Below are 13534 nucleotides of genomic sequence, written 5' to 3'. Positions count from 1 at the left end.
ATTGAGAACCACATGCCAATTTCGGTTATAAGATAATGCTCAATGCGGCTCTTCCAGTAAGCAAAGTTGTTGTCTTCATAGAATGGTGGCTGTGAAGTGTTGTGTCCCTCATTCAATGACATATTGTAGCTCTAAACTTGTGCTTCGTTGGAGGCGAATCCTCAAAACCCACCAAGCTCTGATACCACTTGTTAGGACTTAGAAGTGGGGGGGGGTGAATGTCTCACTTCGATTTCTTGGTTACTTTGATGTCCCGCAGCGGAAACTTGAAGGTGATGCTAACTTCTTGTATTTACTTGGTATTCACCTCCTTGAGGTAACTAATCCAAGGGTCCACACCATGATTACACTTTGTACTATGAAACTTCTCCTTCTCGGATCAATACTGAAGGTGAAGAAACCTTACACAATAGTCTACAAATCTTCCTCTTAACAGAAAACTCCACAAGGAAGAAGAAGACAAAAGATTAGGGTTTAAGTATACCTTCTACTTCTTTGAGTTCCTTGAGATTGTAGCACTAGTGAAAACTTGAGCACTTGAAAATTGAACTTGAGCTTGAGCATTGTTGAGTAATGGAGAGCAATCGATTGCAATGGAATAGTATACTTCAACAGGCGCGTCGAATCTACTTAACCAGTAGAGAAAGAGCCATTTTTCTTGTCGTTTTGTAAGTCTTAATCGATTAAAAATTGATCTTAGTCGATTACTAGGCGTTAATCGATTTGGTGTGTGTTTCATTTACGCGACTCCTCCAAATCGCCTACCTTAATAGATTAAGACTAGGGTAATAGACTAGTTTAAGCGATTAAGAATTATTCTGTTTTAGAACAGAATCTCTTAATCGATTGAGCCAATCGCTTAAGTTTCGAACAGAAGCATTATATTCGAATCAAAATGACATCGTAAGCGATTGATTCAATCGCTTATAGTTTCCTAATCGATTAGGAAACCTTATATTTCAAACAAAAGGTTTGTTAAGTGATTGACTCAATCGCTTACCACCCTCTTAATCGATTAATAAAAACTCTTAATCGATTAACACACTTTGCTTTAGGTAATTATTAATTGCCTCTCCAAGAATCTTGTTCTTGACCTCCCTGGACTTCTTTTACCTTACATCCAGTCTTCCGACCTGCAAGGACTTCTCATATGCCAATGATTTGGTCCCCTGACCTCCTTGGACTTCTCTTGCCTTGCATTCGGTCTTCCAACCTGCAAGGGCTTCTCTTGCCAGGAATCCGGTCCTCAAACTTCTTGGTCCTGGAAACTCAAACTCATATTAGATCCAATATATTAGCCTAAACTTAAATAATTGTCAATCATCGAAATTTCTTCCTTAGGGCATGATTGCACCAACATTCAGGTCCGGTGAAGGATCGAGTATCCGAGGGACCATAGACAAGACAGTAAAGACAAGCTGAGAGAAGCGCATTTCGAGGCATAGGCTAAGGATGGCATTGGGACAAGCTCTGGGCTTGTATGAATCTAAGGAACTAGAGCCAAAGGAAGCAAGCTTGAAGGAAAGAGGTCAAGGATATAAGGAAGACTCAAGTGAGTTTTGAGGGTCTGAGTGCTGAGAGATTGTACTCGGAGTAAAATCTTAGGTTTAGGGTTTACCAATTGACTGGTGACTTTGCTAATCGACTAGTTCAGTCAACTGTGCAGTCGACTGGGAGAGAACATAATGCTTCTGTTCGTTCACCAGTCGACTGATATCAAGCTGTTGGAGTGTAACATCGAATTTCCACAAAGGCAGTCGACTGGTATACTTACCAGTCGACTAGTAAGCGGGGGTTTCTAATCCGTGACCTATATAACCAAGGCTTTGGAGGTTGGTTAGACTTGATGAAATTAGTGGTGGTTAACCCTAATTAGTAGTCAACAAGTTCTCAAGTACTCTTTGTAATCCAAGAGGTCTTGGTTGGTCTTGTGGTAAAGTTTCTATTGGTCTCTTGCGGTCGGCAAGATGGGAGTGAATTGCCCTGCATAAAAAATAGATCTTTCTCAACTCGATTGGGCTTTAAAACAATTACACACTTAATAAATATTATAGAATAATATAATTAAAATAAGTACGAGACACACAAATTTACTTGGTTTGCAATCAAAAGATTGCTACTCCAAGGCAAATTGGCTCAGTAAGAAAATCTCTTTCTTGAACAAAATGTTGGAGGCGGAGAAGCCTCATACATGAAAATGAAGCTTGAAAGTGAAAAACTGAATATAACTCGAAGTACAGAGTGTGTTGTTAGAAAAGGAAAAAACTAGGGCTTTATTTATAGCTCATTGGTCAAAAACGACCATTTGCTGACATGGCACGGTACGGACGCTCGGGCCCTCTCCGGGTGCCCCAGTGTGGCAACTCTTATCATCTCACAAACAGCTATGCGACGAATTAGGATAAAACTTTATCCTGGTCTGAGCGATTGGACCCTCTTTGGGCGCCCAAACCCCTGCTGATGTCGATCTACAGTGCCATGGAGTCGAGGCCCCTAGCTGGACCAAACTGGTCCGGGGGCCCGGAGCAGCTTCCAGTGCTCGGACCAGAGTCAACTCCATGTTGACTTTCTGTCTGGGTCTTCTGCCCTGACTCCGCTCACTTGGGTGATTTCGACCATCCGAAATAAGGCTCACCCAAACCTATTTTCTGGCCTTCTTGAGCAACCTTCCATTCCAGCTTCTCATCCCTTAGAAAGGTCACATGCTTCCTTCTCGTCTGCCACCATACTCTTCCGTAGTGTCTCGTCCCTCAGACGCATCAAGCCCGTCGACTCTCTCCCGTGTCGTCCTTCTCGTTAGCTGCATTTTTCGCTCATCTTCCTATGCTCTTAAGTTCCTACACACTTAGACACAAGGCATCAAAAGACAGCAGGACCTAACTTGACTTGGTTGATCACATCACAACTATCACAGGGTACTTACAATCTCCCCCTTTTTTATGCGAGTAACCCAAGTTAAGTTAGGGTAAACCAAAAACAAATTACAGCGAAATAGCATGTACTTAATATGCAATTAATACCATTTAATAAAGGGCAGCCCATTGCACAAATAATTGGATTGCTTCTTATAGATTCGCTGAGAATGATTCTGATCTAGTTCATGGCCTATTAGAACTAGAAGGTGCTCTGTTGGGATCTTCACGGACAAAAAAAATATTACAGTTAGTTTGATAATAATCAAGTGACATTATTTCTTTGGTTCGAACCAAGGAATCAGTTAGATATGATTCAAAACTATGAAAAATAATAATCAGAGTCATAGGTATCTGACATATTTTTGGTGATAGACAGAGACTATTTTGCCAATCGAGTCACAGGTATCTAACATATTTATACCTAATGATGTTACACCAAATGACAACAAAAGGTATAACTTGTACAAATTTTTTCATTTTCCAATTCGATACGAGTCATTCGTTCATAGAGCTATTTACTCGATTACAAAAATTTCTACAACACCTCTAACAGAGGAACAAATAGTTAATTTTGAAAGAACTTATTGTCAGCCTCTTTTAAATATGAATCTATTTGATTCAGAAAGGAAGAACTTGCATGAGTATCTCAGTTTCAATTCAAATATAGATTTGATTCACACTCCATATTCTAAGAAGGATTTCCCATCTGGAAAGAGGAAAAAAACGGAGTCTTTCTCTAAAGAAATGCATTGAAAAAGGGCAGATGTATAGAATCTTTCATCGAGATAGTGCTCTTTTCAATCTGTTAAAATGGAATCTCTTCTAAACATATATGTCATGATTCCTTACTTCGACAGGGTGGAAATATCTAAATTTCACCACCCTTTTAGAGATTTTTTTAAGAATCATTGCTAATACTATAAGGATACTAAGTAGCATGCATAAATTAGTCTCTGTTTTGAGATATATTATGCATGTATCAGATATATCATGCCTAATTCCTTAGAAGATTCTTCCACAACGAACTCTAACTCTAAAAAGTAAGATTTCAAGTCTGATAAATGAGATTTCGAGTAAATGTTTCCAGAATCTCCTTCTGTTCGAAGAAATGATTCATCAAAATAATAAGTCACTCGTTCCATTGATATAAGACAAGTTGTAGCCTGCAATCCAAACTGACGGATTTTTGGGGGTTAGCTCACCCTCGTGGGATCACGACCCTTTGTCCCAACCATTGTAGTATGTGTGTTGCCCACAATATAAGGGGCATGATGACTTAACATCATCCTTACCTTCCTCTGGCTTATCACCGGCAGTCTGTTCAGGGTTCCAAACTCAATGGTGACAACTAAACACGAGGTTTGTGCTCGTTGTGGGACTTAACCCAACACCTTATAGCACGAGCTGACGACAACCATGCACCACCGGTGTCCGCGTTCCCGAAGGCACCCCTCTCTTTCAAGAGGTTTCAGGCATGTCAAGCTCTGGTAAGGTTCTTCGCTTTGCATCGAATTAAACTACATGTTCCACCGCTTATGCGGGCCCCTGTCAATTACTTTGAGTTTCATTCTTGCGAATGTAGTCCCCAGGTGGGATACTTAAAGCATTAGCTATAGCACTGCATAGGTCGATATGCATAGTGCCTAGTATCCATCGTTCACGGCTAGGACTACTATGGCATCTAATCCCATTTGCTCCCCTAACTTTCGTCTCTCAGTGTCAATGTTGGCCCAGTAGAGTGCTTTAGTCGTTGGTTTTCTTTCCGATCTCTACGCATTTCACCGGTGATTCTGCTTCCTCAGTGAATGTCTTGGTAGAAGATATAATTTCTTTAAGTTGAGGTTTATTCTTTTTTAAGTAATTGCGTAACTGACCGAGAAATTTATTTACCTGTCCAAGTTCTATCGAACCTAAATATCCATTTGCTCAAGTATAAATAGTAGATATTTGTTCTTCCACAAGGAGAGGGTCTAATTGGGATTGTTTAAGCAACTCGCTTAATTGTTGACCCTTGCCAATTGATTCTAAGTAGCTTTATCGAGATTAGAAGCAAATTGTGAAAAGGCTTCTAACTTCACAAATTGCGCTAGTTCCAATTTTAATTTGCTAGCTACTTGTTTCATGGTTTTAATTTGAGCTGGAGATCATACTCTGGAAAGATAAATACCGACATTAATAGCAGGTTAGGTCAAGCATTGAATAGATCAGTGAAGAATAATATTTGTCCATTTGTAATGGAATAGAATATTTTATAGTAAAGGAATAGAATATTTTATAGAAGTAGATTGATATGGGTATTTATATATTCATATATAAGTGTACTAGTTTAAGTTGTAATTTTTTTTTGTTTCACCGGAAAAGTACTTTCTAAGGAAAAATAGGCCCCTTGGGCACTTAATCGTTATGTCATAATAGATCCATCAGATTGACTTCAATATCATATTAATCTAGTGAATAACTAAATAGATGGATGGGAGATAGGAAAAAAAGGATTAATCATTAAAAAAAATAACTATATTTATGAGGTTCACTACAAACTTGATTATTGGCAGGTCTCTTTGTATGTATTGTCTGGAAAGAGGACTTAATGATTATTCGTTCGTCGGAACCAAAAGTTAAAATTGTTGCAAATAGAGATCCTATAAAAACCTCTTTCGAGGAATGGGTTAAACTCGGTCATTTCTCAAGAGCAATAGCTAAAGGCCCCAAGACTATCACTTGTATATGAAACCTATATGCTCATGCTCATAATTTCAATAATCATACCAGTGATTCGGAAATCTCTCAGAAAAATATTTAGTGTTCATTTCAATCAACTCTCCATTATCTTTCTTTGGTGGAGTGGGATTTCGTTTTTCAAATTATGAAGCATGGCTAAGTGATCTTACTCACATTGCACTCTCCATTATCTTTCTTTGGTGGAGTGGGACTTCATTTTTTAAATTATGAAGCATGGCTAAGTGATCTTAGCCACATTGCACCCAGTGCCCAAGTAGTTTGGCCAATAGTGGATCAAGAAATATTGATTAGTAATGTGGGTGGGGGTTTTTGAGGAATACAAATAACCTCCGATTTGTTTTTCAGATTTAGCGACATATAGAATTAACTATGAATTACAGAACTATAAAAATCCAAACGATAAGAAGCTAAGGGAGTTCAACAATGTAACATAAGTAAAACGTTCCGTAAAACACAAAACGTAATCATAAGATGCACACCATGAAGCCATTGATGGCATAAACAATTACAAAATCCGAACATGTCAACAAAAACGAGAAACAGAGAATGTAAGTTACCACAAATATAAGATCAATACTTAAAGTATTCTAAACGATGGACCCCAGTCAAAAAAGAAACTGGAAAACACACATGAAAGCATCCAAGTCACCAAGTGTACCTAAAACACAAGTTTCTCACTCCCCAGCAGCTGAAGCTGGAACTGAAGCTAATGAATTGGAGCCAGATGCGCCAGCAGCTGGATCAACTGCTACACTGACATCTACAAAAGATGCAGCCTTAGACTCCCCTGAGCAGCAGCCTCCATGGTGGTGGTGATGGTGGCCATGGCTGTGGCTATGGCCATGCGGGCGCCCCTTCAGCTGTTTTCTCATGTCATAGGCATCCTCCCCATCAGCATAGTACTTGGCCTCCACATCATGGATGCGATAACTGAGGCTGGAGGTGTAGAGAGTGAAGGCAGCACGGTTGCTGCGGCGGACATGAAGAGACACATACTCAGCCCCAAAAACAGACTCCATGGCATTCTGGGCAGCAGTCATGAGCTTGGTGGCAAGACCAAGCTTACGGTGGGTGCGAAGAACAGCGAGAGAGGTGATGTGGCCGTGGCAAGGCTCCGAAGCATCCTCCTCCATCTTGGCGAGGACGTATCCGACAATGCGCCCATCATAGTCCTCTGCAACAAAGAGGAGCTGAGGCCAGGAGAGGATGTGGTAAAGGTAGTACTTCATCTGGTAGTTCTCCGGTAGGCATAGCAGGTTGCCTGCCTGCATTGCTAGCAGATCATTTACGGTTGCCTGTCGAATGCACACCATTTTCTTCTCTTCTCTTCAACTTGATAAACTGGATTGATTGGCCGAGTTGATATGATTATATCATATAAAAAAATTTATGAACATTAAACTAATGGAATGCAAATCATTTATTATTAACAAGAGCAAACAAAGGCAAAAAAAATATTTTGACCTATGGCATCTATTTCCAACAAAACACTTCCACTGCTAAAAAAAAAAATCTTATGCAATAATCTTAGATAAGGACACCTAGAAGAAATCAAAAAAAAATATTAAAAAGGTTCTCAAGTTCATTTCTTGCCGTCAAACCTGTTCCTAAGTACGCAAATAATTGAAAAGGGAATTTGAACCACATCAACACAATATCAGCAAAAGTAGAAAAAAAAAAAGTTTTGATGGTAATAAATCGAATTACAAACATCAATATAACGAGGGGAAAAAAACACATACCTTGGCAAGAAGAAATGGGGGCACAAAATTAGGAATTAGTGATCGGTCGAATAGAGGTTGTGGCCGAGAGAGATAGGTCATCAAGATTAAGGGGGTAAGATCGGCCTATGAGATCGGAAGAACCAAGGTCACAAGAAGAGGGGAGGACTAACCTGTACTCCAACGGACGGTGGCTGGCAGTAAAGACTGGCCTGAGAGATTGAAAGAATGAAAGTAGTCGAGGACCAACGACGAAGCAACTGGGAGACCGTGAGAGGCGTGCAATCGTGGGTTATACGATAGTTGCGGGAAATAAAGGATCTGATTAGGGTTTCCAAAACTATATATATTTACGAATTTTTGCCATCGATTGTAATCTTACCGTGAAGGTGCCTGCTTCTCCTTACAAAAAGAGTCTGCGTAGAGTAAAATGTCCTCGTAATAATTTTATATATTACTAAGGTGTGTGTTTCACAAATAGAGTCAATTTTATATAATTTTTGAGGTAATTTATTGAAATACTCAAATTATGTAAGTAAATTTGTAAATGCCCAATCCACATACTCTCGTCCACATCGCGTGCTCATCTGAACAAGAGAAAAAAAAATAAACTGTCGAAAAATAAATCTCAAATCGAACCACTTTTACATTTTCTCCCATCCGAGATCGTCGGAGAGAACACGTCATCCGAACCCTAGCTCCTCAGTGATCACAAAGGAGAAGACACTAGCTCCTCAATTTTGTTCAAAATCGGTTGATGGACCTAGAAACTTCGGAATAACACAAAACCAAATATTATGTGCTCAGCTAGTGCTCCTGAATATAATTATGCCCTCAAACATCAATGCATTATACAATATTGAGAGTAGCGATTTTTTTTCAACTCGAATTGATTGTTACAGTAACATAATCGATTGGGAAAATTGTTCATCGTCACATAAGCATCCCAAATCGATTGCTACAGTAATATAATCGATTGGGAAACACCACCTTCTTCTCCAGCGTTCCCGCCGATCATTCTTTCTCTGGTAAGCCCTAACTCGGTCAAGAAAGCATATCCCCAAGTTCCAAGCTAATCTCTTTTTTGTTTTTGACAGGTCACTATGTTGAGTGTGTCATCTTCTTCTCCTCTGTAACCACTAAGGAGCTAGGGTTCCGATGACATTCTCTCCGGTGATCTCAAGTGGGAAAAAACGTAAAAGTGGTTCAGGTTTGAATTTATTTTTTGACCGTTTATTTTATTTAATATGGTTTGGACAAGCATGTGAAGTGGACGAAAGACAAATCAGGAATCGAGTACATGATTTGGACAAACTTACCTACGTTTCAAAACTTTCATTACGATTGAGTAAATTGCCCTTTTTTCATAGTTCTTAAGAAACACAAATATCATATTTAACTTACCTACATTTCGGAACTTTCATTATGATTGAGTAAAAAGTATTAAGTTCTTCAGCAAACAATGCATGCTACAACCAAAGCTACAAAAAACAAAGAGGTCCTACTTCCTAGATGCTACAAAAAGCATGTTGTGGTTACCATCATACATAGCCCAAATGGCGTTCCATCCTATAATCAGTGCTCAACATAATGTTAAAACAACTTGGGTATTTGTGATTCATGTCTGATGAACTGAAAAATATAATTCATAGTAAACAACAGGCCGTAGGTCATCCTACCAATAGAAAAACCAATGCTAATATGGTCATCACGAAATGTGACTATTCCAACAACAAAGCACTAGCGTGATTAACCAAATGTAAACCTGCCCCCTGCCCAGATGAACAATTAAGACTTATCCAAATCCAAGCATCCACAATGACTTTATCAGTTCAGACACAATTCTAAACAAAATCCTGAGACAAGTTCGCACCGAAACCATAAAACAAAATTTCCAATCATACTTTCTCCTCAAAAACCCACCAAACTTGACCCTCCTCTAATTCTCATCCAATGAACCGATAGTATATACACTAATCATCAACGAATAAATGCACAATAATCCCACATACAGGCATAAGAAACATCCAGACCTGACAGCACAAACTATCAACCACTCAAAAAACCACTGCACCTACATTGCGACACTGACATACCTGCACCCTGCAACAGATTTGCACTCCCATAATGTAAATCACAACTATCAAACTGAATTCAGGCAAATTTTGATCAACTCTACTGTCTTGAAGCCAACAAAGCACCCCTAAGTTCTAAGAAGGCGCAAACAGGGTCAAGTGCAGTAAGGTAAAGAAGAGGATCGAGAGGGAGCAAGAGGAGGAGGTTACCTAAGCGGCCGAGCAGCAACCGAGCAGGCGGCAGAGCAGCGGCGGAGCAGGCGGGAGCAGGCGGCGACGCGTGATGAGGAGGAAGAAAAGAGTGGGAGGGCGTAGGGTTTGGGAGGGAGGAAGAGGAGCCGGATCTTTAAAACCCGTTTTATGTCGACCCGAAATGCGTGATATGACGTAATATGAAATAACAATGGCACGTGACGACGACGAGGGGCCGCATCCCGTACTCTTCCGTGCCCCCTGTCTCGTCTCGGCACCCACCGGCCACCGCATCCTCTCTTTCCTCGGATTCCTTTTTACCGTCCCTAGGGACGGGATAAATCCAAGGACAGCAAACATTTATCTGCCCAATCGGCAATGAAAACGTGGATATTTTGTCTTTTTTCTTACCGACAGAATCGCGTTTCCTGACATGGGGCTACAGACCGAGACAAAAATGGGGCCCGATCGTGCAACGTGCACTATGATCGGTTTTATTTACCTATACATCTTTCTCATGGTTGTGGGCCATGGGCCTATCGTGTGGGCGATCGGGAAGCGTACGACCGAAATGATCAGTTTGATTTCTCATTTTGTTGGAATTGAGCATGGGTAGTTCGGTAATTCGGGCGACATTTGGTAAACGCGCTTGTCTTCCCATCCATGTCTTGGTGTTCCGTCCTTTATAGCGGATCACACTGTCCGCTCTCCTCTTTCATTCGGATGCTGTCGGAGTGAAAGTTGTGGCCAATGCCGACCTCCGCCGGACGCCGTCTCCATGTGATTCTCCCCTCCAAGGACTCGGAGCTGCCACCCCACTCCGATCTCCGTCCTACGGGCAAGCCCCGCCCCCGTCGAAGGACCCGCGGCCCCGTATTCCCTGGCGTTGCTGCCGGGGCCCGCCCAAGAAAGGACGGCGCAGCTTCATGCGGGAGGAGGAGCGGGCCCAACACCCCCCTGCTCAGGTGGAAGTTCAACGAGAAGCTCCCGCAGAAGGCCGAGGATGTCATGGCAAGTGAGGCGCCGCTGCGGTCGCTGCCTCCCAAGTTCACTCGGGTCTCCGCGAGGAAGCTGGCAGCCGGGATCTGGAGCCTAGGGCATATAGACTCTGGTGGGGGAGCCTGTGGTGGAGTGGGAGAAGGCCGGCGAACTCGTCCAGGTTTTGAGGTATGATAATGCTATGAACCTCGCCCCCTTTTTTTATTTTGTTTCTAGGGTTTGTTCTCCCTGGTTGATGCTTGATCAAATACTGTTCTCGTATGAAGTTAACATTTTGGCAGCATTCTTGGGGTTAGAATTGCTACTTGATGCTGAGATTGTTCAAAACCTTCAACATCTCTTCATAACCTCGTATAAATCTGCAATGGACATGCGTGATCTCTCTCACATAAGAATGCTTCGGCTCTTAATTTAGTGATTTGTTCTTGTTATGTAGCTGTTTCTTATTCACTTCCAATCTATGATCTATTTGGTTGTTTGCACAGTTTGGTACATGTACCCCAATTAATGTGCAATGACACTTGAGGTGGTCTGTAAATGTCAAACTACAATGTCACTGTATCTTGTACCTGAGATGGTTTATATTTCTCATTAAATCGTCAAATCTTATAACTCTTCTCACTGCTCCTTGCATTTGTATCTGCAGCCAGTCTCTGGCTATCAACAAGTTGAGTTGCTTTGCAATCCCCGAAGCACTGACCTCCATACTTACAAGAGCAAGAATCATGAGTTCACCAGTCCGGTCTCGGTCTTAAGTCCAAAATATGGTGACATCCACAAGGTTACCTTTCGGTTTTACAGATTTGCTTGACACTGTATTTCTTCTTGTAACATTACTCTAATTATGTTTGTTTCCCTGTTTAGCAATTCTCTGGTTTTCCAAGTTCTGCATTGGAGAAGGCGACTAAATGGGACCCTGGGAGCTCAATGACAGCAGAAGAGGTTTATAGATTCTACAGCCAATTGAAGCTTCTTGAAGACCAGGGGCTGAACTCTGCATCAATCATTTCTTCCCTCAGGACTGAGCTTGAAGAGACACATGCCCGCGTTAGTGAACTTGAGACAGAACGGAAATCAGCAAAGAAGAAGTTGGATCAGTTCTTGAAAAGACTCGCAGAGGAGAAGGCATTGTGGCGCAACAGAGAGCATGAGAAGGTCCGAGCAATCATTGAAGCAATGAAGGCTGACCTTGACAGAGAGAGGAAGAAGCGGCAAAAGATAGAGATCATTCATTCCAAGCTTGTCAATGAACTTGCTGAGGCCAGGTTAACTGCGAAGAAGCTGTTGCAGGATTATGAGAAAGAGCGCAAAGCTCGTGAGCTTGTTGAGGAGGTCTGTGATGAACTTGTGAAAGAGATTGGGGAAGATAAAGCTGAAGTTGAAGCAGTGAAGATCGAAGCAATGAAGATACGAGAAGAAGTTGAAATGGAGAAGAGAATGCTGCAGATGGCAGAAGTATGGCGCGAAGAGAGGGTTCAGATGAAGTTAATTGATGCAAAACTAACTCTTCAGGAGAGGTATTCGCAGATGATGGAGCTCAAAGCAGATCTAGATTCATTTTTGGCTGCAACAAAGAGCATGCCTATGGATGTTGAATTAGTGGGAAAAGCTGAGTTGCTCAAAGACAAAGTAAACTTAGTTAATGTTGAAGATATAAAAGAGTTTGCTTACCAGCCGCCACCTGATTCCGAAGACATTTATGCCGTCTTCAAAGATCTCCAGCTAAGACAAGAAACTACTGGAAGGGACATCCAATTCCAACCTTGCTCTGGTCATAGTCTTAGAAGCCATGGCTCCAAGATTAACGAAGCAAGTCCTGAGACTGATGTCTTTCTAGAGCATCACATAGCGGAGCAGGCACAAGATTTGATTGATAGCAATGAGGATGCAGAAGATGAAAGTGACTGGGAAACAATGAGTCATGCCGAGGAGCAAGCAAGCGAACCATCTGTCAATGATTACTGTAAGGAAAGCAATGCCGATGCTTCAATGAGTGAAGTGGAATGGAAGGAGAGCAGGGATGACAAACTAGATGCTGAAACCGTGACAGAAGTTTGTTCTATAAATTCAAAGTCTAGAAAAAAGGTGCCTTCAATATGTAGGCTGTGGAGATCATCGACACATGATATTGCAGAGGTAAAACCCGGGCGACTCTCAGTATCAGATGGAAGGATTTCCAATGGTACACTTGCTTCCAATAATGGCGAAGACTACAAGAAACATTCAGTCAGCGACACGAACAGAAGGCTGACCAAAGGAGGAAGCGTCTCCAATGAAACTTTCTCTCCCAATACAGGAACAGGCGACATTGGTTTAAGCCCAGAGAGCATAGGACAGTGGAGCTCACCTGATTCACTGAACTCTCATATAGGAACTAAAGGATGTATTGAATGGCCACGAAGTAGTCAGAAGCACAATTTAAAGGCAAAGCTAATGGAGGCAAGGATGGAGAGTGGAAAGGTTCAGCTGCGACATGTCCTGAAACAGAAAATTTAGCTCGCGACAACGAAATGGAAGCACAAAGGTGAGCACGTAATTGGGTATCAGGAAAAGAATATTTCACTTTCCTATGGAAAGAGGAAAGAACAACTTGTACTCACATATGAACTTTAGTATGGAGATGATGTTGAACCTGTACTCTAGCTAGGTCTGTTGTAAATGTTGTAGAGACAACTAAATTTTCCGCAACATTTCCAATAATACATTTGATCTGGTAAAGCAGCCTGAGCTACATAAACCAAGTCAGTATTGTCATCGCTTAAAATGCCATGAACCTCACTTTCGCGTAATTCAATTTGAAATAAAAAAATATTTTTAAAAAAAATAAATTAAGCCTATTCTCCTAATAGTAACATAAATCTGAAATATCTTTTCGTCGAACCGATTAATTTCG

The 13534-nt window shown here is 41.3% G+C and overlaps 2 protein-coding genes across 3 annotated transcripts; one reads left to right on the top strand and one right to left on the bottom strand.

The window, feature by feature from the left end:
• Positions 1–6115: 6115 nt before the first annotated feature.
• Positions 6116–9817, bottom strand: LOC121996170 (N-terminal acetyltransferase A complex catalytic subunit NAA10-like). Of its 2 annotated transcripts, XM_042550021.1 has the most exons (3): positions 9661–9752; positions 9472–9585; positions 6116–6995 (listed from the first exon to the last, which is right to left on the bottom strand). In XM_042550021.1, exon 3 carries the CDS (start codon positions 6965–6967, stop codon positions 6329–6331), a length of 639 nt encoding a protein of 212 aa, XP_042405955.1. In that variant the 5' UTR covers positions 6968–6995; positions 9472–9585; positions 9661–9752; the 3' UTR covers positions 6116–6328. The 2 variants fall into 2 exon arrangements, with proteins under 2 accessions (XP_042405955.1, XP_042405954.1); XM_042550020.1 differs by lacking the exon at positions 9472–9585 and having other exon boundaries at positions 9661–9817.
• A 520-nt stretch (positions 9818–10337) lies between these two features.
• On the top strand, positions 10338–13359 carry LOC121996169. The gene is made up of 3 exons (XM_042550019.1): positions 10338–10809; positions 11288–11422; positions 11506–13359. Exons 1-3 carry the CDS (start codon positions 10393–10395, stop codon positions 13135–13137), a joined length of 2184 nt encoding a protein of 727 aa, XP_042405953.1. The 5' UTR covers positions 10338–10392; the 3' UTR covers positions 13138–13359.
• Positions 13360–13534: the final 175 nt, after the last annotated feature.

Source organism: Zingiber officinale, chromosome 6A (genome assembly GCF_018446385.1).
Source record: "Zingiber officinale cultivar Zhangliang chromosome 6A, Zo_v1.1, whole genome shotgun sequence".
Classification (NCBI taxonomy): Eukaryota; Viridiplantae; Streptophyta; class Magnoliopsida; order Zingiberales; family Zingiberaceae; genus Zingiber; species Zingiber officinale.
Note: the sequence above shows the minus strand (reverse complement) of the source record. Positions and strands in the feature narration are given on the sequence as shown.

Bases quoted from the DNA above. Each gene is read 5' to 3' on its own strand.
- LOC121996170 (XM_042550020.1), bottom strand. From the start codon at position 6,967: ATGGTGTGCATTCGACAGGCAACCGTAAATGATCTGCTAGCAATGCAG.
- LOC121996169 (XM_042550019.1), top strand. From the start codon at position 10,393: ATGCCGACCTCCGCCGGACGCCGTCTCCATGTGATTCTCCCCTCCAAG. The intron at 10,810-11,287 runs GTATGATAATGC...TTGTATCTGCAG, and splicing joins GAACTCGTCCAGGTTTTGAG to CCAGTCTCTGGCTATCAACA. The intron at 11,423-11,505 runs GTTACCTTTCGG...TTCCCTGTTTAG, and splicing joins AATATGGTGACATCCACAAG to CAATTCTCTGGTTTTCCAAG.